The following is a 26,793-nucleotide window of genomic DNA, read 5'->3' on the forward strand; positions in this document are numbered from 1 at the left end:
GATCTTTCATCTTTTCAACACACAGCACAGCACACACCACACATACCACAGTCTTTGATATGCCAGTCGTGAGGCACTGATTGAAATGGGTCCACTGAGTGGATTCCATCCTGAGGCCAAAGCACTTCAAGCGCGCGCTCTGAACTAGGTCTCGCTCCCCTCCACACATAAGCATGGAAATCAAGTTTAAAAGAAAATAATGAATGTTGATATATTTAATCAGCTGGGGTCTAAAGTCCTCCTGACACGACCAACCTCCGTACGCCTATATTCACACCACAACGTCGGTGTTTATTATATTGAGAATGTAATATAATCGACCACAAACCTAAAACACAAATTTAATATATCCTTTCTCGAAATAAAGCACAGACATTATTAATCTCCGGAAGTTTTTTTTTTTTTTTTTTTAGAGGTTCGAAAATAACTTTCTGAAAGCCAAAATAAAATATATAGCTCTGTAAAAATGGGCGGGGAAACACCGAGGTGGTGGTACGAATTCCGGAGATAAACGATTTAACCCGAATATAGTTTGACGGAAATAGTGACGAGTTTGCCAATTATCTTTACGTGATCTTCTCAATTGCTCTTTATGAGATGGAAAACAGGTGTGTTGAGATTCACCCACGCGCAGGTATATTTATGTTCGATATTAATAGGTTTACCAAGCCAGTTTGATATCTGAAGATATTTGACAGATCGCGTTAAAGTACCACTGTCATAGTTGTATTATATATATAATAATAATGTTCTCATAAATACACAAGTGTCCGATATAGTATTACATAGGTTTACTAACCCAGTTCGACAACTGACGATATTTGACAGATCGCGTTAAAATATCACTGACACAGTTGCATTGTATACATTTCTTACACACCCGTTGGTCAGAACATCATTCGTTATTTTTGATAACACATACTTGTTTACACATGTACTTGTGTTAACAATTTCAAGACATACGACTGGCTGCTCCTAGGTGATGACCAGGTCATCAGTGCCATACATCCAATGAAAAAACAGCACGATCGAAATCGAGTACACCGACAATCATTTGTCTGTTGGGCGTAAGTTAGCTATAAATGCAAGCGGTGTCAATAACTTTTAGTCTTTAACTTTAACTTAAAACCTGGTTTTTTAGGATATGTAAAAAACAGAATAATGCATTCGTGTTCGCTAGATACCATTTATCTTACAACTCATTAATTAAAAACGTATCAAACTCTCTTTCGTTCGTTAAATACATTTTAAAAGAACTCGTTGTGAGATAAATGGTATCTAACAGCCACTCATGTATTGTTCTCAATTTATTAATGTTCTAAAAATATACATAAATGCACAATCATAAGGAATTTTGGAACGGTGGGGGTTAAAATTACCAATGTTGAGCATAGAAGACTTCAGATTATTTGTCATAGGCGTCGGAAGATACCAGCAACTCTGGTGATTGGGCGCGGAGCTAGTGATGGCAGTTTTATTATGTATTAATTTTTTTTTTTTCATCGAGGGGTTTGTGGGCAATACATGATCTTCAGAGTTTGTCCAATGCCTATGTTTTTTAAAATTCACATCATAATGTTTACTTTTTTTTATTTCAACCGCTGGAAACGTTTCCCCATGCATTCTGCTCACAATATTATTTGTAATCCACGTAGTCGGTTCGAACCCTGTATAGTAATACAAATTTGAATAGCGGTTTTTGTTCAATTCATGCAAAAATTATTCTGCTCCCCACATTGTGACACCCACTAGCCGATGTGTATATTTGTGCTCGGGTGTCGTTAAACATTAATTAATTCATGCCCCCCCCTCCACCCCCACACTCCTTACCCCTCCACCCCCTAAACGAATGAGAGGTTTACGCTTATGCAGGTTATAAAAATCATGAAGGAAATTTTGAATTGAAACAAAATTCGTTTATCCCTTAATTGGGATGGTGATACGAAAGTGTGTCTTTTTATCTATTGGTAATAAAGACATTGTATTTTGTTGGGTACCCAGCCATGTTGGCATCAGGGGTAATGAAAAGGCAGATTTAGCTGCCAAGTCTGCTTTGGATTTGCCTCATGCCAGGGTTGGTGTACCGTATACTGATTTTAAATATGGTATTAACAAATTTATCTTTTCGATTTGGCAACGTGATTGGGACGGTGAGGTTGCGAACAAGCTTCATGCTATCAAGCCAGTCTTGGGAGAGTGGCAGTCCTCCTATAGACGGTGCAGGAAGGATGAAATAGTCTTGTGTCGTGCCCGCATCGGTCACACTTACTTAACCCATTCATTTATCTTGAAGAAAGATCCTCCACCTCAGTGTGAGCACTGCCAGTGTCTTCTGACTGTTCGACACATTTTGGTAGAGTGTAAGCAGTTGTCAGAAACTCGAAAAGATATATTTGGACAAAGAAATGTGATGGAATCATTTCGATTCCATCCAGAACTTTTATTGCAGTTTTTACGAGATACTGAATTTTATTCTAAATTTTAATTATATCTATCTGTGATATTTGTACCTTTACACAGTCCTTTACACTGTGTTTTTATTTAATTGTTGAATTTTTATATTGATGATGATCATCACACTTTTCTTGCATTTTACCATAGTTTGACACCCAATAGCCGATGTATTTTTCGTGCTGGGGTGTCGTTAAACATTCATTCATTCATTCATTCATTCAAAATTCGTTTATTATTAATTAATGTTTTTTTTGTTTTTTTTATCAAATCTGTAATCGTTCTGTAACCACAAAAAACAAACATGGCTTTAATCTAAAGAAAATATCTGCCCACTAATTAGCACCCTGTCAGATCGGCCATCGGAAGTGGCTTCTTTCGTAAGTACACTCCGATCCATGTTAGTGAGCGCACCGCTGTTATCGCGAAAAAAACTCTAACAGCTTTTGCGTCTTAATGGGAGCGAGGAGGACATAAAGAACTGATATAATCGAAGAAAAAAGAGAAGGCAAAACTTACGTTGATAACACAGATTTAGATACACCGGGCTGTGGGTCAGGCATGTGTTAAGTTGTTTACGCGAGGTGGCAGACAGTCGAAACGGAGATCCATATCTTGTAGTAATACTTTATGAGCTCCAATTGCAAACGTACACACTGGATATCTTATCTTGAAGGAGACGGACGTAGCCCAGTGGTAAAGCGCTTGTCTGATGCGCGGTCGGTCTGGGATCGATTCCCGTCGGGGTATTTCTCGTTCCAGTCAGTGCACCACGACTGGTATACTAAAGATCGTGGTATGTGCTATGGTTCCCCGTCTGCAGTAAAATCATTTTAAAAGATCCCGGTCTGGGATCGATCCCCGTTGTTGGGCTCATTGGGCTATTTCAGGATCCAGCCAGTCTACCACGACCGTGGTATGCGCTATCCTGTCTATGAGATGGTGCTTATAAAAAAATCCCTTGTTACTAATGGAAAACTCTCTAAGACTATATGTCAAAATTAGCAAATGTTTGACATCCAATAGCCGATGATTAAAATCAAATGTGCTCTGTGCTATCGTTAAACAAAACAAACTTTATCTTATTTCGAGGATGTTTGCGAATAAACACGTTTATCGATGATATAATAAAACAGTAATATTCTGAACACTGTTTTGAGCTGGTTGTGTGATATAATGGAGGCTTTTTTCGTTCTTGTTTTGATGTAGGGTTCAAGCTCGCTGTTCGAGGTCCTTCGCTCAGTCGGATGTATAGATAGAACATAGAGCATTGGGTTAGTTAGAGAGGAATCCAGCCCCGTTTTCAGCGACATCAAGCGACGCTCAGGTTCACGATCTAAACGGTCAGGGCCCCGTTCCACGAAGCGATCTTAGCCCTAAGATTACCTTAAGCGCATAGCTACCCTATGCATTTAAGCTGATCTTAGGGCTAAGATCGCTTCGTGGAACGGGGCCCTGGTCCCCAATGTGGTCACTTGGTTTTAAGTGAAGCGCATTTATAAACCAGTCTAGCGAACGTTTATCTGCTCGGTCTGGCTGAACTCAGCCTAGTTATCTGCTTTTACTATCTTTTGTCATTTACCAACAAGTGAGAATAGTGTATGCACCACCAACAGAAAAGTATATGCCTTTCATATGGCAGTCGTATAGCACTGGTTAAACAGTCTATTAGCTCAATGTGACCTGATTTTACTCCTCCATTACAACAACAACAACAATAACTATTAGTAGCTGCTGCTGCTGCTACTACTACTACTACTACTACTACTACTACTACTACTACTACTACTACTACTACTACTACTACTACTACTATACTACTGTTGTTGCTGCCGCTACTGCTACTGCTACTACTACTACTACTACTACTACTACTACTACTACTACTACTACTACTACTACTACTTCTACTACTACCACGACTACCACTACCACTACCTCTACTACCACTACAACTACCACTGCCACTACTACAACTACTACTACTACTACTACTACTACTACTACGACTACTACGACTATTTCCCCCCAAAATACGACCGCCGTTTAAATAGCCAACCCTCATTAGCCGTTTTCTCGTTCCAACCAGTGCACGACATCTGGTCAAAGGCCATGGTATGTGATTTCCTGTCTGTGAAGAAAGTGCATATAAAAGATCCCTTGCTGCATTAGGAACAATATAGCGGGTTTCCTCTGATGACTATACGTCTTAGAATTACTAAATGTTTGACATCCAATAGCCGATGGTTAATTAATCTGCTCCAGTAGTGACATTCAACAAAACATTTTTTTTTTCATTAGCCGAGGCTATATACACGGCCGCGATGTATTTAGCCACTTCTATTTTAAGTGACAAAGATGGCGGCTTCCACTTCCGCTGTATTTATGGAATTCATCTTTGTAGGCAATATTTAGCACGATGTGTGTACGATAGTCGACAGGACCTGAGTACAAAAATGATCCTTGCGAAGCGCGGCCTCGGGAAAGAACAAAGATGGCGGTTGGCAGAACAAGAGAAGAAACGGTCAGAACGATCAAAAACTGTTAACACGGACGTACCTGCCTCGGTGGTGTCGTGGTTAAGCCATCGCACATAAGGCTGGTGGGTACAGTTCGCAGCCCGGTACCGGCTCCAACCCAGAGCGAGTTTTGACGACTCAGTGAGTAGGTGAATGACCACTACACCCTCTTTTCTCTCACCTACCACTGACAACTAACCCACTGTGCTGGACAGACAAATCCAGATAGCTGAGGTGTGTGCCAAGGAGAGGTACTTGAACCTTAATTGGATATAAGCACGGAAATAAATTGAAGTGAAATGAAAATAAAACGGCCTTATGTATTAATTGTAAATTGTTATTCCGGGAAACAGAAGTCTACACTTGAGACTTATTTATTTATTTTATTTATTTAGGCTATACTGCGCATGATTAAAACAAACATATTAATCATAAAAAGTAATTAGCTAGCTACATGAGTGTGTTTTGTTTTTAAAATATTAGTGCTGACATGTAAGGGTACCTGAATCTGTTATGGTTATCTACAGCAGTTACAGTGCATTCGATTAAAACATGCACTTTCCAGAGAGAGAGAGAGAGAGAGAGAGAGAGAGAGAGAGAGAGAGAGAGAGAGAGAGAGAGAGAGAGAGAGAGAGAGAGAGAGAGAGAGAGAGAGAGAGAGAGAGAGAGAGAGAGAGGGGGGGGGGGGTAATAGGTGGACAAGCAAACAGATACTATAGTAGATTGTTTCCCTACAATAACAGAAAATACTCTTTCACAATCATATTGCGATCTAGTTATCGCCACTCCTCAGAAGTACTCCAGAAGTTGTGATCTTTGGGAATTGTAATTGCCAAAACAGACATAGCTAATTTCATTTTGCTGTAAAGAAATTAACTTGGAATTTTGTTTTTCTTCACGGAACTGTCGTTTACAAAACAACAGAAATTGCATGAGGTATGTTTTTACACCAATTGCTTATTGCCAAAAGCAAGAGAAGAGAAAGCAATATGATTCGATATGATTATTGAATTAGCCCGTACCGAAGTGAACTGTTTGTTGTAGGTCGGCCGGCTTATGCACATAGTCATTTCGTTATGTCTTTACCAAATAACCCACAGAGATTACCAGGTGCTTTACAGCAAGCATTTCCAATGTACGCCATGTGCAGATGTTATTATGTTTTTTAAGTATTTGTTTCTTCTCCCTTTTTTCTTCTTTTTTTTGTTGTTGTTGTTTTTCTGTTGCTTTATTTTGGCCATTAACTTGTTTTCTTCAGAATGACACTGTACTTAATATACCTCTTGATGAACGGTTTTTTTTAATGTAATGTAATTTATTTGAATAAAAATCAATATCTCTGCGGGGGTTACAATCAATAAGAATTGTCAGTTAGTCACGGCAGTTATGTTAGGCAGCCTATAAAGTGCATACATATAGAAAAAAGAACTCGACGACCCTACGATAGCTTTCTACATATTACTTGTACCTCTACCAGTGTACCAACTGATACTTCTGATGTGTGCAGGGCAATACCTAAACTAAACTAACTATGGAGAGGAGACAAAGAAAAGGAAATAATGAGAGAGAGAGAGAGAGAGAGAGAGAGAGAGAGAGAGAGAGAGAGAGAGAGAGAGAGAGAGAGAGAGAGAGAGAGAGAGAGAGAGAGAGAGAGAGAGATGACAGACAGAGAGGGAGAGGGAGAGAGAGAGAGAGAGAGAGAGAGAGAGAGAGAGAGAGAGAGAGAGAGAGAGAGAGAGAGATGAGACAGATGACAAAGAGAGAGAGAGAGAGAGAGAGAGAGAGAGAGAGAGAGAGAGAGAGAGAGAGAGAGAGAGAGAGAGAGAGAGAGAGAGAGAGAGAGAGAGAGAGAGGAGAGAGAGAGAGAGAGAGGAGAGAGAGAGAGAGAGAGAGAGAGAGAGAGAGATGAGACAGATGACAAAAAGAGAGAGAGAGAGAGAGAGAGAGAGAGAGAGAGAGAGAGAGAGAGAGAGAGAGAGAGAGAGAGAGAGAGAGAGAGAGACGGACAGACACAGAGAAAGAGACACAGGGAAAGAGAGACGGAGAGACAGACAGGTATACAACAAACATAGACTGGTATATCAAAGGCCGTGTTATGTGCTATCCTGTCTGTGGGATGGTGCATATAAAAGATCCCTGGCTGCTAATCGGAAAGAGTAGCCCATGAAGTGGCGACAGCGGGTTTCCTCTCAATATATGTGTGGTCCTTAACCATATGTCTGACGCCATATAACCGTAATTAAAATGTGTTGAGTGCGTCGTTAAATAAAACATTTCTTTCTTTCGACTTCGGCTTAGGTATATGGGGTTAGACTTAGGCTTAGGTCTAGAGTAAGACTTAATATTAAGCTAGTCTTAGGCTTAGAACAGTTTTTCGTGTAATTTTATTATCATTGTGAGCATCTCCGCCGCTGTCATCATCCTCGTCTTTATCATCATCCTCGTCTTTATCATCATCATCCTCGTCTTTATTATCATCATCATCGTCTTTATCACATTAATTGTCGTCTTTATCACCATCATCGTCGTCTTTATCACAACATCGTCGTCTTTATCACCAACATCGTCGTCTGTATCACCATCATCCTCGTCTTTATCACCATCATCGTCGTCTTTATCACTACCATCGTCGTCTTTATCACCATCATCGGCGTCTTTATCACCAATATCGTCGTCTTTATCAACATCCTCGTCATCTTTATCACCACCATTCGTCTTTATCACCAACATCCTCGTCTTTATCACCATCATCCTCTTCTTTATTACCACCATCGTCGTTTTTAGTATCATCATCGTCGTCTTTATCACCATCATCGTTGTCTTTATCACCATCATCATCGTCTTTATCACCACCATCATCGTCTTTATCACCATCATCGTCGTCTTTATCACCATCATCGTTGTCTTTATCACCATCGTCGTTGTCTTTATCACCCAACATCCTCGTCTTTATCACCACCATCGTCGTCTTCATCACCATCATCGTCGTTTTTATCATCATCATCCTCTTCTTTATCACCATCATCGTCGTCTTTAGTATCATCATCGTCGTCTTTATCACCAGCATCGTCGTCTTTATCAACATCCTCGTCTTTAGTATCAGCATCCTTGTCTTTATCACCATCATTGTCGTCTTTATCACCATCATCGTCGTCTTTATCACCAATATCGTCGTCTTTATCACCATCATCGTCATCTTTATCAACATCATCCTCGTCCTTATCACCAACATCCTCGTCCTTATCACCATCATCGTCGTCTTTATCACCATCATCCTCGTCTAAAGTTATCACCATCATCGTCGTCTTTATCAACATCATCCTCGTCTTTATCACCACCACCGTCGCCTTGGCCACGAGCGTTCGGGTCCTGGTTGGAGTTTCTGGGTGTTAATTAGTACCAGTTGAATATATATACGAAGACAACAGGCAATACAACGTAGCGCACTTGAGTGTTCCGTCGAGCACATTGCTTAATTAATCATCGGCTACTGGAAGTCAAACACTTAATAATTCTGACACGTAGTCTTCTGAGAAAACCCGCTACATTTGTTCCATTAGCAGCAAGGAATATTTATATATGCACTTCTCTACAGATAGAACAGTACACACTACGGCCTTTGATATAACAGTCGTGGTGCATTGATTGGGACGGGAAAACCCCAATAGGTGTGTCGAGGACGTTTGATCCTGTGACCTTAGCACCTCAGACAAGCGTTGTTCTGACTGAACTAGATCACGCCATTCGCCGACGACATCGCTGTCGTCATGACAATCCTTGCTGCTGCTGTCGCCATGACGAGACAATAATCCGCATAATAATACTGCTTGTATGCAAATCCCCCCGCCACACACACACACCCTTCACACACACACACACACACACACACACACACACACACACACACACACACACACACACACACACACACACCAACAGAAACATCACAGAACAAAATAACAGATTTGACGAGCGATAAAGGGAGAAATTATTTATTTTAAAAAACTGCAATCCACACCTATGTTTATAAATTATTGCTCCTTTTTTTGTCTTTTTTTTTTTTGCGCGGGATATAATCAAATGACGGAGAGAACCTAGCCAGTAGTTCTAGTAAACGAGCTAATATCGCGGTAACGTTTGTGTTGGAAGCTTGCCCTATTAATATTCCGCCTCGTACAAAAGAGCCGTTGTTATTAATCTGAAAATAATCTACCAATATCAAATGCTTGTAACAACGGCTTTCATGTTGCGTCGCAGCCTAATTTGTGTATCCATTCTCCGTGCGCATCAAACACGCGATCACTCGCGAGGTAAGTGCAACCATGTCGCCTTTTAGGTACACCCTGTCACAAGCCGTTTTCTTCTTTTGATTCCGAGACCAGTCTATGGTCAGGATATTGACACGTGAGGGAGGCAGGCAACTTGTGCAGTTTACCGTCTGCAACTGCCGCCTACTCTTTCGGAACCGTGAGTGCATTCCTTAAGATATGATATTAGTTTCTGCGAAACGCACAGCGAAGTGTGTCCATTGGCACAACTGTCTGCCCATGAAAAAAAGAACAATTTTCAGGTGTTCTATGTCAGAAGAATTCATTATGGATTGACGTGGATAGGAACTTTAGTAAATATACGTATCATGTATGTGATGCTGATGATGATGATGATGAAGGTGTGTTAATTCCAGTGGTGGAATTTAAGACAGACCAAAAAAACAACAGCAAAAAATCAACAAACAAAAAAAACACCAAAAAAACGACTACTAAAAGATGTGGAAGAATAACGTGAGAGGTGAATGGATTACAGCGCAATTTAAGATCATCATCTTTCTTACCTGGATCGGTGTTAGCACAGGCACCAAGACACGGTAAATATAGTTTTATTATTACATGGTTGGTTTCAGAAGTTAGTATTATATTAAATTATTAGATTATATTAAAGTTCTCAAAAGCGGATGCAATGGAGGAGACCAGGCTGACCAAATTACGTGCTCTCTCTTCTTTTTGAACAGTTTGCTGACAACATTGATTAAAATGCTGTTTTGCCCTTGGTCCCCTCCCTAAAATATTTCCAGGATCCGCCCTTGGTTCTCTTTTATCTCAATATCTCTGTCTCCACCTCTGCATCTGCATTTGTCTGTCTACCCCTCTCTATCTGTCTCTCTCTGTCTGTCTATCTGTCTCTGTCTGTCTGTCTGTCTGTCTGTCTGTCTCTCTCTCTCTCTCTCTCTCTCTCTCTCTCTCTCTCTCTCTCTCTCTCTCTCTCTCTCTCTCTCTCTTTCTTTCACACACACACACACACACACACACACACACACACACACACACACACATCAAACCAACAATAGTGGGGGAGTGCCCAGTCTCTTGGAGGGGGAAGAGGGTGGGGGAATGCACAGACAAGATTTTTTAAATCTTTATTTATATAGAGATCCCCCCGTTTTTCCGATTTACTTCAAGGGTGAGAGGTTGCAATATGTTTTTTTATCCATGGTGTATATGTTGAATTAAACGATGCGTGTAGCAAATTTAGGCAAATATGTTACTAGTGTCGTCTATGGAATTTGATTTGGTGGTATGCAACCTTAAATAACCAGGTAATATTTGCTAGAGTCAACAGTATTCGTAAGACAGTATAACTGCCAAGCCAAATGTGTTAAGGAGAGCTATATGGGGTTTATCTTATTTGTTTTGCCAAGATAGTATATAATATTAGTGTTTTATGTATATATCTGGCTGTGGCAGACAAGCGTGTTTGCCTTAATACAACAGTAACGAGGGTATAAAAAGCATGTGTGTGTGTATGTGTGGTTTGTATGTGGACGTATCTGTTAGAATAATTTTGTTTTCATGTGTGACTTCTTGAAACTTTAACCTTATTTTTGTCCTAGTTAATAAATCATCCATGTTCCTTAAAATCCCCAGTTTAATGTAATGGGCCAATAGCAGACAACGATCATGGCAATGACTATGATCATGTTAATGTTGATGATGAAATTAATGAAGATGTTGATAATGATTATAATTGCGATGACGATAATGGTGATGATAATGATTATGATGATGATGATGATGATAATGATGATGATAATGATGATGATTGTGCTGATGATAATGATAATTATGGTGGATCATCATAATCATCAGCAGCACAATCATCATCATCAACGTCATCGTCGTCGTCATCATCAGCAGCAGCAGAGGCAGCGATAACAACACAAATATTAACAATTACAGCTAACGATACGCCATAGTAACATTAGGCAGTGGACATAACTTGGTTTGTATGAGTAATCAAGTGATAGCCCACGGTAAGACTAGATTTAACACCATGTGGTTTGTATCACTGATCATCAGTAGTTTCTTCCCGACATCCCACCAAACCAGGAAACATCCTCCATTGATCCTCTTCACCACACCGGCATCTAAGTAACTTTCAGCTACGAGCCTCATTTGAACATGTTTTAGGTGTCTCCCACAGACCGTGTCTAACAAGGCGATATATAACACATAAAACATGGTCCGCGTTCAGCACATGCCATTTGGGGAGAGCGCTTGCTATATAATTGACTAGATCCGACCCTATTGCCTTCTGTAAAAGGGACATTCCTGAGTTTGCTACATTGTAAGATGTTTCCAACTAATACAATATTTCTACGATTAAACTTACACATTATTAAATATATTTTCTTGTTTTTAATATTAGAATAATAGTGTCTGTATATTCAATGGATTTTGTCTTCAAATAATTTCGTACGTTCGAAAAAATATATTTTAGGAAATAAAATGAAATATAACCTACTACAAATATTAGAACGATCAGAAACGCGTTTAATATGCAGTCACTAATATTTTATGCAGAAAAATACATTTGATATGTAATTACATTCATTAAAAAGTCTCTGTTAGTTGATAACATCTTAAAAATTGTAGCAAACTCAGGAATGTCCCTTTAAACCAATCTAACGAGCGTTTTGTAGAACCACGAAGCGCTCGAATCATTGAAGCGCAAAAGGTTATTCATTCCGTCAGAGAGCGCCAAGGTAGCGTTCAGCCATCTGGACCCAACAGCAAAACGTCCGCATTTTAGTTTATGCGCTTCATGTTAAAACAAATGGCCACATCAGAAACGAGTCAAATAGTTCGTGAACGCCAGTACATGTGTTGCTCGCTGTTGCAGAACGTAAGGAAGATTAACTACAGCTATCTACCACGCATCGTATTCCTGCTACCCTAATTTAAAGGTCAGAAGACAAGATGTTTTGCTATGGAATTCTATCACTGTTACATGTGACTGACTTCACGTGTCCATGTCTAATACAGATTCTGTTACAGGACGGCGTAGATTGATCAGTTACTGCTCCATGATATTCGTATCTAAAGACTTGGTATACAGTGTACAGTATGTGAGGAAAATGCATATAAATTACCATTCGGTGCTAAATGAAACACAAATTCATTCCTTGTGTCACACATTCTTTACAATAAGAAAAAGTAACAGTTTACAGTGGTGTCATAGGCCTGTATGCTATTGTAAAACTATACCACATGTTTCAACTAATGGCTGGTCATGTTTCCGGTAATGAAATTGCCAGTGTTGGACAAGAGGTTTGGTCAAAATCAAACTGTCTGACCAAGACGAACCTGCTTGAACACGATGTTGATTATTTTCCCAATTCTTGAATGAAATTAACTTTCACCAATGAAACAGTATCCCCATTTCTTCTTCTTCTGCGTTCCCAAGGCCATGCTCAGACTTCCAGTCCTGTTCTCACCAGGAAGTCGGCTGTCCGTCGAAGGGACGACGTCGGTCCCCAAAGTTTCTCTTCTGGATCCACCGGATACGGCCAGGTGTCTTGTCTCAGGGTGGTATATGATGGACAGGACTGAAGAATGTGTTCAGGTGTTTGGGCATCTGTACCACAGGGACATTCATCAGTGTGGGCGTCTGAGTCTATAGAGGTGGGAGAGCAGGCGACAGTGGCCAGTCCTCATTCTAAAGATGATTACTTGCTGTGTTCTGTCCAGTGACTCAAGGTTATCCTCTTTTCCCACTTCCATCCGTATCTTCCAGTTGGTGTTAAAGCGGTTCTTTATGATGGTTTTCACCTCCGAGTATGATGTGGGTTGAGATACCTGCTGAAGTATCCCCATTTAAAAATGCATTAAAATGTTAATGCTTTTAAACAGAAATATGTAATTTTTTTATTACAAAATGTTGGAGATTAGATAGCACTACCATTTATATGATAAAAAAACTCAATTGCTCTTTTTTTATGAAATATTAACCACTTTCCTGAAGTATGGCTGGATACCTAACGATTATCGACCCCGGGGGTGCAGTTGTTGTGAAATATTCATTGATGTTACGCTTCGTTACTGTTACAAGTTAATGCCGATTGCACATAGGACCCCTGGGACGATCGTGCAGATAGACATCTATTAGTGGACCAGCCAAATATGGAAAAGGCCTGTAGAATTTTTTTTAACGGCATCGTTTGTTAATAGTAGACATCCATGTGGAATCAATCATTAATAGGATGACAAAAATTATGTGGATGGATGTCATTGTCAATTTTGAGTTTCAAGGTCATTTTCAACGTCATAAAGGTCACCAAGGTCAAAAATGGTGTTTTCGCAGGTTTATTTCTCTAAGTAGTTTATAATTGCAGCAGAAGCATGATAATTGGCACAAAAAAATTGATTTGAGGCATTCTTCAAATCCAAATAAGTGAACATTTAAAAATCCAAGATGGCGGCCATTTTCCCCCAAAGGTCGGTTAATTTTGTACTTTTTGACATAACTTTGCATATAATCATTGATTTGATGGCATCATCGGCATCACAAGAAATGACCAAGCCAGAGACAAGTTTTGTGTCACATGGTCAGAACGAGCATACATTTCACAAGAAACCAGGTCACTCTTCAACCTAGAAGATGACGACGAGGAGACTGTTTTCTCCCGTTCTGATAGTCTTCCATCTCGAACAAGGCGTGATGCTGATGATGTGAAGAAGCTTGCTACGCAACTCCGAGGATTTGATGTGTTCAGGTTACACACAAAATCAGCAGAAGAGGAAGGGGACACCTACTCAGAGACTATGGACATACCTCTGGTGTCCCTGGCCACCAAAGACACTGTACCAAGTGAGGTGCTCAGTGATCTCTTAACTGCAGAAGAGAGAGGAATGCAGGCAGTCATCATCAATGTGAAGGAACGACTAGCAGAGGGAACCACAGGATTTTATGATGCACTAAAGAATCATCACTCAAAGACTTTCGCTGACCTGTACAAAGCTAAGGTGTGTACTACACAGAATATAGCGAAAACAATCAAAGCTGACAGGAAGCTACTGCAGCGTCTGTTCAATGTTGTCATCGCAGGTCGAACAGTAGAAATGGTGAACGTGCTTAAGCATGAGCTGTCTCCATTCCCACAATCATTAGCAAAGCCCGGAGAGATGAACACAACATCGAAGGCAGACTTGATCAGCATCTTGATGGCTGGAATTCACACTTCCTGTGATGTTCCGGATGCTGACATGAAGACCTGTGTGCTGATTGATGGGCATGCACTGATCCAGTCCCTTGGGAAGCCCCATGGATGCCAGACATTTGGCGACCTAGCTGGTGTGTTCATACAAATTGCAACACGTCACTTTGGAGAACACATAACTAGAGTTGATGTTGTGTTTGATCGCTATATAGGAGAGGACTCAATCAAGGCAGTGGCACGATCAAAGCGATTGGGCAAACAGAAGCCAATTCGCAAGCTTATTGAAGGACCACAAGTCCCACTACCACAGGTATGGAGCACCTTCATTGCCTTGGATGAAAACAAGGCCGATCTTGCCCGGTTCTTATCGGATTTCATCATGGTAAAAGGCAAAGACCTACCAGAGCGATATGAGATGGTGACGGGAGGCGGATTCATCAATGATACAGATGCAAAGTCAACAAGAAGAGATCAAACCAAGCTTTCGGGAAACCACGAAGAAGCGGATACGAGGTTAATCCTGCATGCGTGTGAAGCAGCTGACAGAGGATATAAACGAGTACTGGTCATCTGTAGAGACACAGATGTTCTGCTGCTTCTGGTGCACTTCATGCCTGTAGTTGAAGTGTGGATGATCGCTGGGACAGCCAAGAAACGGAAATGTTACCCAGTACATGAGGTATCTCAGCGACTTACACAGCCTGTAAGGGACAACCTACTCAGCTTCCATGCACTGACAGGCTGTGACACCACTTCAGCCTTCAGTGGTCATGGTAAGAAGTCCTGCTGGAAAACATTCCAGAAGCACCCACTTCTTGTCAGCGGAGTTGGTCGTGATGGAGAGCTCGCACCAGTTGAAGAGTTTGTGTGTCACCTGTATGGCACACCGGAACAGCTAAACACCAATCAGGCCAGACTGCAGTTGTTTGGTAAGGCAAAGAAGGGTTTGGAGATGTTGCCTCCAACCAGACATGCCCTGGAACTTCACGTAATACGTGCCAACTACCAGGCTAAGATCTGGTTGCAAGCAAATAAAGAACACATAGATGTTCCACACCCAGTAGCCACCACGGCCTGGAAGAAAGACGCAGAGTCTCTGACAACAGTCTGGACAAGACTCCCCCATATCCCAGACGCCTGCTTGGAACTGGTGACATGCGGCTGCAAGTCCAAGTGCAAGACTGCCCGATGTTCCTGCTTCACGAAGAACATGCAGTGCACTGCAGCATGTGGATGTGATATAGTCGGTTGCTGCAACCCAGCTGGACAATAGACATCATTATACTTTGCCTTGTTATATGTGCATAGACAATTGTATTAAAATAGCTTCAAATATGATATTTATATATGTAAGAGGACTAAAAAGAGCATAAATGGTTTCATCATACGTAAAAACACACAAATGGACACCAACATCGCTCAAAGTTAGCGAATCTTCTAAGTTATGTTCAAAAGTGCAAAAATGGCTGCCATCTTAGAAAGTGTGGCCGCCATCTTGGATTTTCAAATGTTTACTTATATGGATTTGAAGAATGACTAAAAACTATTTTTGTGTGCCAATTATCATGCTTCTGTTGCAATTATAAACTACTTAGACAATTAAACTTGTGAAAACGCCATTTTTGACCTTGGTGACCTTTATGACCTTGAAAATGACCTTAAAACTTAAAACTGACAATGACATCCACCCACATCATTTTTGTCAGCCTATGAATGATTGATTCCACATGGATGTCTGCTATTAACAAACAATGCCGTTAAAAAAAACCCCGAGGCTTTGGCTGGTTCACTATATTGAACAAACTCGGTGTCTTGGAACTAAGCACTTCAGTACATGCTGACGTCTAAACGATGATAATTATTGGGGAATTAAAATATAAATTCACCGGTAACATAAATCTTTTAAAATATTTTATTCGACTCACAGCGAAGCTATTCCATTCCGGAAGTGATGATAACTTCCGGAAGAAGTGATAACACCTTCCGGAAGTGGCGATATCGGAAACAGTCATAACAAATTGTAATACTAATTAGGAAAGACCTAAAAGTGACAACACTTTCGACTGGAATATCTCATAAGATTCAGAATAAAATAAATACAATGATGAGAAATGTCAGCTGTGTGGCACAGATGACCACAAGAGACAAGCATTTCTTGCGGCTGAAGAGTACTGGGATGTGGTTGAGGACAGAAATGAAACGGATCTCAAAAAGAGGACAAATGAAAAGGGATGGAATATATATATATATATATATATATATATATATATATATATATATATATATATATATATATATATATATATATATATATAATCTAAAGTTTAGAGATCTTAATGTCTTTTGCTGAATTTATTAAACCAGTCGTTTATAATTCTGACAATTGGTATACTCACAATTAAAGATGCCATGATAAACATACCGAACATCATGAATACACCTGGGAATTAATTAAGCAACAACTAGTTTTTGTGGTTTATACTTGGCAAGTAATTGTGAACATTTCATGGATACAAAACACTGAAATTAGTGTTCTGTGTACACAGAGAATACTGAGACACATTGACAGTGTGTGACTGTCGTTTGATCAACATTTATAATGCATTCTAGAGAAGAAATAAAAAAAGAGAAGACAGAAACCGTAAATATGCATGAAAATTTATGATAATTAACTATGGAGCTGGGATCACACTGATGTGTTTCTCATAAATAATGTATTTTTGCTATCTCTGTAAGTACCCAGTAAACATAGAATATGTAAAAACGCTCAATATCAGGACTAAACTCCGCCGGTACGAATAAAAACCTGTAGCCGCGTGTTTGGCTGCAACCAAAAGGTTTGACATCTAGTAGCCGATGATTAATAAACCAATGAGTTCTAGTGGTATCGTTAAGCAAAACAAACTAACTTTTAAACAATATTTATATATATATATATATATATACAGTTAAATCCCGTTGGCTCGAACCCCGTCGGTGCTCGTGAAAGTGTTCGACCCATCGGGTAGTTCGACCGAACCATTTGGTCAACATCGGACATTTTCGTAACATCAGTTAGAAAGTTGAATGCACTGAACTCAAATAAATAAATGGCAAATTCTTAATCTGTATTTACATGAATTTATTACTAAACAATTTGAATATTTCAACAATAAAAAACGCAGTACTGTCCACTTTTCAGAAATGTAGTCGTTTTCAAAGTAACGCTTTATGCTGAGGCCCGTTTGTGCACTAATTGTTTGATTGGTATCACGGTTCATTTGACAGTTGCGGTAACACTAGCTGTACTTGAAAGATCATTGCCGATAGTCGTTAACAAACAACATGACAAGTGTGGTGACAAAAGGATTGCATAGCTAGTGTTGCGATTCCCGATTCATCTATGTCTGCTTCGTTAAATAAAACATTTCTTTCTTTCTATCTATAGTTCGTTCCGCCTAAATAATTAATCCGAAGGTTATAATAACCAACTGCGCAAGCGCAGCAATTGTTAGTCCTGTTTGGCGGTTTGCCATAAGGCCAAGTAAAAAAAGAATTGGTGATCGTCTCCGCCCGTACCTAAAAAATGCGCCCGCCCCTGAAATTATTTTATTTTTTAGTTTGTAAAAAGCTGTTAAAAATGCGTCGAGATAGCAGCAATTCAACTTTCGTAAGCACAGTAACGGGTTAAACCATCACCAGGTCCATCTGGCGGCCAGTGAAGGAACTACAACATCCAGGCGCATGCGCTGTTGTATGCTACTCCTGGTTTCCAGTGTTTTATAAAGTTTTTCACAGAAAACAAAACCCATTCCCCCCCCCCCCCCCCCCCCCCTGATTTGTGTGATCAAAAGGACGATCACCAACTCTTTTTATTTTTATTTGATGGATCACCAGTTCGAGGGAAATATAGCTATTAACATAGATGGGACCGACAATTTAGTTCGAGCCATGGCTTATAGTCGACCCTGGACGTGTTCGACCCTTCAGCAGTTAATATAAGGGTTTACTGAACAAAAAACTCGGGACTTCGTTTTTGGTTCGAGCGTTGCGGTGTCTTCGACCCTTCCGGGATCGAACCAACGAGATTCTACTGTATATGTATATATATATACATACAGCCTCGTATGTAAATACAGCCTCGACTCTGAGATACGTGATTTTTGAACAGCGCCTGGAGGCCTGAATGATGTAAAACACGCGTGACAACTGTGAGTTATTTAAGAGAAGAAAGATATTGTTATCTACTTAATGCAAGACTTAGCTAGCTACTGGATGAGCGCTGAGGTGCCAAACACGTGTCACGTCATAGAGAAGCAAATAACAAGATAGTACACGGGTTTGGTTGTTTTTCTGTACGATGTTATATCGCTGCTAACTTGCAACACATTCTGTGTTATCTGTTCCTCACCTTGTTGAAATGACCCCAAACCTAAGGTGAGAGAGAAATAGTGAGTGATTTACAGAGAGGTTGAGATGAAGAGACAGAGAGAGAGCGAGAGCGAGAGCGAGAGAGAGAGAGAGAGAGAGAGAGAGAGAGAGAGAGAGAGAGAGAGAGAGAGAGAGAGAGAGAGAGAGAGAGAGTGAGTGAGTGAGACAGAGAGAGAGAGAGAGAGAGAGAGAGAGAGAGAGAGAGAGAGAGAGAGAGAGAGAGAGAGAGAGAGAGAGAGAGAGAGAGAGAGAGAGAGAGAGAGTTTTTGTTGCTGTTGTTATTGTAGTCCCGGGTCAAGTCCCTGGCTATCCAGAGACAGGACCCGGGATGGACATGCTTGAAACCTTAGTGGTATAGGGGCATGTTTAAAAAGTTCAAACTTCAAAGTAACTGTTGTTGTTGCTAAAAAAATAGACATCTTCATAGCACTTCAATAAATGCACACTTCTAGTAGCTGAATATTAGGGTATTAAAATAAAAATTCACCAATAACATAAATATATTTAAATATTTAAACGACTCATAGCGAGGCTATTCAATTCCGGAAGTGATGATAACTTCCGGAAGAAGCGATAACACCTTCCGGAAATGGCGATATCGGAAGCAGTTATAACAAATTGTAATACTAATTAGGTAAGAACTAAAAGTGACAACATTTTCCACTGGAGTATCTCAAAGAATAAGTTAAAACTGATTGAAGAGAGATTCGACAGCCACAGTGTTATAAATTCTCACTGTTTGTAAATGAGCATTTTTGGTTGTCTTTTCGAAAAATATAATTCATAGTGTAGCATTTTGAAGCAAAATACCAGTTTGATTTTTTCACTCCATCTCATTTAGAGATTAAAAACAAAAATTATACTAGGGCCATTATGTTAAAAATGGAAATTTTCTGTGAAATCGTCACAATTTCTGATAATGTTCCTTTTTCATTAGAACACGTTATTTAATTTTCAGGAAAGTGAAATAAAGTAAATAAAATATTTATGTTTAAATAGGTCAATCTCATCTACGAGAATGCGTCTTTAATTTGTGTTTAAGGAACATTGATGTACATCAGTAGCAATTATGATGTTTAAAAAAATATGGGTTTATGAGCTGGATAATCCACACTTAAATAGTTCACATACACGTTTATTAGTTGACATTTTTGTAAACGTAACTCAAGTCATAAATATTTAACCAACTAAATAATTAGCGTGCTCGTTTATGATCGGTTTTATTGGTGTATTGACCCGAATTCGCTGTAATTCCATGATTGATGGATACGGATTTCAGATTGTTATCATTGTGCTGAAAACGAAAATGGCATTTCCATGAGCAGGGATCTAAATTAGCAATCAATATATGAAAACACAAATGTACTTTCTTAAGCACAGCCGTACTGTTATTCGAGTATGCGGAAGTGTGTGTGTTTGTGTGTGTGTGTGTGTGTGTGTGTGGTGCGTGTGTCTGTATGCGTGTGTCTGTGCGCGCACGTATGTGTGCACCTATGTGTTTGTGTATTTGTGTGTATGTATGTGTGTGCGTATATATGTATATGTCTGTGTGTGTTAGAGTTGTGATATCGAATATATTTTTAATATTTAACCATTTATAGCAGACTATCCACAATATTAAAACGTTTTTTGTAGCGTCGCACGTCATTATTTCGGGGGGGGGGGGGGGGCGTAGCCCAGTGGTAAAGCGTTCGCTTGATGCGCGGTCGGTCTAGGATTGATCCCCGTCGGTGGCCCCATTAGGCTATTTCTCGTTCCAGCCAGTGCTCCACAACTGATGTAACAAAGGCCGTGGTATGTACTATCCCTTGCTGCTAATCGAAAAAAGTAGCCATGAAGTAGCGAGAGCGGGTTTCCTCTCTCAATATCTGTGTGGTCCTTAACCATATGTCTGACGCCATATAACCGAAAATAAAGTGTGTCGTTAAATAAAACATTTCCCTTCCTTCTTTGATGTACTTTATTTGTATTCGCTAATCCAGGTCAAATAAAAATGAATTATTTTACTTCTTTGTGCTACACAGAATTAAAAACATGGCGAGAATGTATTTGACTGTTGATACAGACAGCGATAACCAGGGCCGTAGCTAAGATTTTTTGTGTGTGTGTGTGTGTGGGGGGGGGGGGGGGGTAGTTAATAGTCTAAAACTCCTTTTCTTTAAGTTTCTATAATGCTTTCCGAATTTTTTCTCCTGTTAGCTACGGCCCTGATAACGCACAAGTTTCTTAAAATCTGTAGCCGTCTTTGAAATTTGCTGTAGTGAATTAAAGGTGCTATCTCAAAATCGAATAATGACGGATTCCCGCGAAAAGTAATTATTATCTTTTATTAAGTGTAAGCATTATACCTTCAGCAACTACAAAACTACAACTAGATAATTTTATTTACTAGTAGAAAAAACAAAGCAAAGCAATAAGTAAATAAGTAAATAAATAAATAATAATTTAAAAAAAATCACATACGCCCCCCAAAAACAACAACAAAAAACCGCAACAACAACCCCCCCCCCAAAAAAAAACAAAAAAAAAAAACAACAACAACAAAAAAAACAAAAACAAACAAAAAAAACCAACCCAAAAAAAACCCCCAACAAACAAAACCCGCAAGAAACCCCGCACACATTGGAGAATGTTTAAATGGCAGACGACCAACGGGATTTGGCGCGTTTAGTTCAAACGAACACTGCGTCATGTTATGCCAGGCGAATGATGCCTAAAAAATTTAATATGTTCATATGTTTGTTTTTTAATGGAAACATTTGCCTTTAACCAACGTAAAGTTTCTTTTTTTTAACGACTCCATTGGAGGACTTTGATTAGTTAAACATCGGCTATTGGATGTCAAACATTTGGTAATTCTGACTAGTAGTCATTAGAGGAAACCCGCTACATGTTTCCTAATGCAGCAAGGGATCTTTTATATGCACCTTCCCACAGACAGGAAAGCGCATACCACGACCCTTGACCAGCTGTGCTTAACCAATGTATACATACAAAGGTTGCAATAAATAATGTCTTGTATTGTATAATTGTAACTCATCTGTCAAATTTGTGGATTTGCCGATTTCATAAGATTTGTTACACTGTGATAAGACAGGAATCTATACTAAAAGGCAAAAGTTATTGTGACACACAAAAGACAAAGATAAATGAGGATAAGTTATAACTGCCGTGTATGAAACGTTATAACATGTAAAGAGAAATTTCCGAAGGTATGGAAACGAGCAATAGTCCATGAAAAGGGCGCAAATGCCATATGCAAACGAGCCACATCACTAGAGGGGGTCCAGAGCGAAGTTCACACAGTGTCCACCTTGAACATTTATACAGGCCTGGCACCGTCGTCTCATTGAGACCACTCAACGCTGGAGAAAGGGATGGTACGGGTTGCTGGCTGGAACCTGTTTCGCAGATGCGTGGTTCGGATCCATGTGTCTTGGCAAGGGGTCGTCACGGGTGGTCGGTCGCTACAGAGACGGCCCCTGACCTGGTTGTTTTGCTGATATCGTTGCCATAAGTGTCATATGGTGTTTCTGTGGACGTTGAATTGATGTGCGACGTCACGCTGCGAGATCCAAGATTCAAGCATTCCTATGACTCGCCATCTGCCATTTTCACTGAGGCGTGGCATGACGAAATTGCATCAAACATTTCACTAATGGTATTTTTCTGACTTCTGGACTTCTGAAGGCTGCACAGAGTGGCAATGGTGTGCGACTGAATGTCTGGCCTTTTATGGTGAACACTGGACAGCATTTGTCCAGAATATTCCATGTTTCTTGCACAAAGCATGAAATCGCTGCAACAACTGTTTGGTTGCATTTCTTTAAGCTGTTTCATGCACATTTTTTCTGGTTTACATCCATAAATCCATTCACAAATGTATTACTCCAAACAATCCATGTCACAATAACTTTAGCCTTTGAGTATAGTTACACCGAACGCCACTCTATTATAACGGCGTATATAAGCTCATTGCAATTTCCATATTCCTGAGTTATTTATACACAGATTATGCGTGAGCTCGATTAACTTGAAGTTATTTATTACAAATAAATATTTACACCCATGATATAGCACCTTTAAGTTATAATATAGTGAGACAACTTTCCAATCGTAAGTTTAATTTTTTTTTCTCTCTCTCTCTCATTTTGAAATCAATGTCTGACGTAAACAAAAAGAAGAAGAAAGCTTAAAAACTAACCATAACTAACTTAAAATCTAGATCAATGAGAAAGCAACATGGTATTTCGTGTTCAGAGACGTTTGCTGGAATTAACACGCAAAAGCCAATCGATCAGGTTCGACATTACGACAATCGCTATGCAAATGAAAGTCAGGTCTCTCTAATTAGAAACGATCTTCTTGAAAAGCTTCTCTCATTGTGCAAGTTCTGATTTAATGGTTCTTGCAGAAAAAAATGTTACAGTCGATTTTATCGTCTTAGATCTATGAACTGCGAAGTTAAAAGAAACACAGTATTTAAATTAATTAATTAAAATAAATTAATTATTGCTGTAAATCAGTAAAATGGTGAAATTAAACAAAAAAAGATGAAAAATAAAAATGATTCTTTGTTCTGACGAAGTGATAATTCTTTATGCCCTTCAGGTGCAGAGTTGCTCACGCCATCTTGTTAACTCCTCTTAAAAACTAAATTTAACTACTTGGAGGACTTTTCATATTTGCAATGTTAATTTTCTTTTTTACGCTTTCATTTCATTTCAACTTAGTTTCATGCTTATATCCAATTAAGGTTCAAACACGCTGTCCTGGGTATACAGATCAGCTATCTGGGCTGTCTGTTCAGGGCAGTGAATTAGGGGTTAGTTTGTTAGTGGTTAGTGAGAGAAAGAAGAGGGTGTAGTGGTCTTACACCTACCCACTGAGTCGTTAAAACTCGCTCTGGGTGGGAGTCGGTACCGGGCTGCGAACCTTGTACTTACCAGACTTATGTCCGATGGCTTACCCACGACACCACCGAGGCCGGTTTTTTGTATAGACATATTGCATGCTATGTACTCTCTTTACGTGTCCGTGTCCTATTTAAGATTCAGGTACGTACATTACAAGCCCAGTATCTGGCATGGCCAGTGCCTGGTCATGAGACAGAATGGTTACATATGTTACATTGTTATTGGGCTGTGATGAATAATATTTTATATAAAGTTGGACTGCATTTCTAATATAATTATGCTAGTTTACAACAGTTTGAAATAAGGCGTCTCTCACAAATGAACCTTGATCTGAAAGTAAGCTCCTGTGAGACCCAAGATTTAGCAAGAAAAAACATATATGGCAGGTCGACGAAATATAACCATAACATGCCATCCGTATCTGTATATTCCGACCTTGTCATAGAACCATGCTATACTGATAAGATAACAGATAACATTGACAAATTAACGTCAGCGCTGTCTGTAGGATACAGATATTTAATGGTTAGTATGCTGGGTGGGGGTCGCTATCGTCAAATAGACTACTCCTACTAACACTGTTTAGTGGTAATAAATATTTACCTTTAAAGTGGGGCAGACCCTAGTTTCAACAAACCTGTTGCTCATTTGGATAAAATTAAAATAGATTGAAACAAGTCTGTAACGTTGAAACTTGGAAATACCCCTTTTAACAGTAGACTAGAGGTCGTCTCCATAACCGTTACTTCTCAATGGTACGTGTGATGTTTTTTTGTTTTTTTTAAACTATGAAAAATGCATTTCGTGGTATTAGAAACACCAGGAATGAATGAATGAATGAAGGAAGGAATGAAGGAAGGAATGAATGTTTAGCGACACCCCAGCACGAAAAATACATCGGCTATTGGGTGTCAAACTACGGTATTTCAAAATATGATAGAAACACCAGGATGACCAGAAACACTTTGGATGTTTGGAAATGGGTAAACTAAAGAACACAATCTAAGTAATGTCTTATATCAGTTGTCAAAAGCACCTCTGATGGTGAAAAATACGCATTAGTATTTAAAAACTAGGGTCTGTAACTTTAAAACGACTCTTTGTTTTTACACCGATTTTGAAGGATGCTGCAATGTCTATAAAGGTCAACGCTTGTTAAAACTACTCGATGTTAAACAGACTGTTCCTAGTTTGATGCTACTATAACACGCTATTTTACAATAGCAGCAAACTGAAAGACAACCCCTTTAATTCAAACTGGTATAAGCTCAGAAGTCAGAAGTGAATTTATCGTTTCACAAAAACTAACCACTAATCACTAAATGTTCGTGTTCCGTTTAGAAACATTAAACAGTACTTGTGATCGAAGCCTACAGTTTATTGCTTAAAGGAACATTCCTGAGTTTGCTGCATTGTAAGGTGTTTCCGACTAATAAAATATTTCTACGATTAAACTTGCATATTAAATATATTTTCTTGTTTAGAATATCAGTGTATGTATATTCAATGCGTTTCTGGTCGTCTTATTATTTGTAAGAAGACCAAACTGGATTTTATCTTCTAATAATTTTGTACGTACGAAAAAAAATAATAATTAGGAAATAAAATGAAATTTAACCTAGTACAAATATTAGAACGATCAGAAACACGTTAATAAACAGCCAGTAATATTTTATGCAGAATCCTTTTTTAATATGTAATTACAATCGTTAAAAGTCTCTGTTAGTCGATAATAGCTTATAAATAACAGCAAAGTCAGTAATGTCCCTTTAAATAATATTATTCATTTCTGAACTTCAAATGTGTTCTGGGTTGTCTTAATATTGATACACATATACATTGCATACAGTGTCCATTGTGTGACCAATTGGCGAGCGCTAGTTTTATATAATAAAACCTTAAAATATATATCCTATTAAACCATCAGGATCGTCAGGATTTGTTACCATTCAGAACACTTGGATTGCTTCACGAAAATAAGCATTTAGTTGTGGTGTCCAGACAAGATTATTAAACTTTTGTGTTGCGAAATGTCTCATGAATATTTGGGTGATTATATAGCCAGGCGTCAATTTGACATGATCAGAAATAAAGAAAGAAATATTTCAAGCAAGAAACTCTGTTGTTTGTGAACAAAACACGTTTAAAGCATATGGCATACATTAACAATTTGAATTCACAAACTGGATCTTCACATCAGCATTGCGTCTTGAGCGCCAACTGTTTTCCCAAAGGTCATTCAGTCTGAATTATCTGTTTTCAGTTTTTCTAATTCTCTATACTCAAATCCATAAAAGGAAGCTCGATGATCTGTTAAAAATCTTCAGTGGTATCTTATGTAGCTTAGACTACGTATTACGGTTCCCTTACCATCTGGACGAATCCTAAAGCGTGATCGTTAACGGTACTAGATGTGATGTTAACTAACAGTGCTGGGATTGTCGTTAAATTGTGTATTGCTTTTCTTTGCCAATGAGTTGAATATCACCACCATTGAACCTTTTAACAGATAACAGCAAAGTACAATGCAAGTACTTCCAAACAGGCGATAATTGGAAAGTTACGGAAGAAGGATGTTTTACAACGGGAGCGTACTCGCTCGAGGTGCAATATATCGCACATTCGATGTCAGCGATGGATCTGTTAGGTTAAGTCATGGTTCAACTAATGATGTACGACTGGCTGGTATACCGAATAATATGGAATGTGATGGGTTATCCCGTTGGTGCTAATTCCAGTTCCCGTCTAAGCAGTGCACAAAGATATATTGGTATATCAAATAACCGTGATATGTACTGTCCTGTCTGTGGAAATTTGCATTGCATTTTTTCTCTCTGTATGAGTAATTTGTATGACGGCAGTGGGTTTCATCTCTCTCTCTCTCTCTCTCTCTCTCTCTCTCTCTCTCTCTCTCTCTCTCTCTCTCTCTCTCTCTCTCTCTCTCTCTCTCTCGCCCTCTCTCTGTCAGTATCTCTTCCACCCTCCTCTTTTCCCTTTAGTGTTG

The 26,793-nt window shown here is 39.3% G+C and overlaps 1 protein-coding gene across 1 annotated transcript; it reads right to left on the reverse strand.

The window, feature by feature from the left end:
* Window positions 1-5,683: 5,683 nt before the first annotated feature.
* On the reverse strand, window positions 5,684-8,290 carry LOC121374626 (prostatic spermine-binding protein-like). Its single transcript, XM_041501732.1, has 3 exons — window positions 7,990-8,290; window positions 7,488-7,666; window positions 5,684-5,701 (listed from the first exon to the last, which is right to left on the reverse strand). Exons 1-3 carry the CDS (start codon window positions 8,288-8,290, stop codon window positions 5,684-5,686), a joined length of 498 nt encoding a protein of 165 aa, XP_041357666.1.
* Window positions 8,291-26,793: the final 18,503 nt, after the last annotated feature.

The sequence above is a fragment of the Gigantopelta aegis genome, chromosome 6 (genome assembly GCF_016097555.1).
Source record: "Gigantopelta aegis isolate Gae_Host chromosome 6, Gae_host_genome, whole genome shotgun sequence".
Classification (NCBI taxonomy): domain Eukaryota; kingdom Metazoa; phylum Mollusca; class Gastropoda; order Neomphalida; family Peltospiridae; genus Gigantopelta; species Gigantopelta aegis.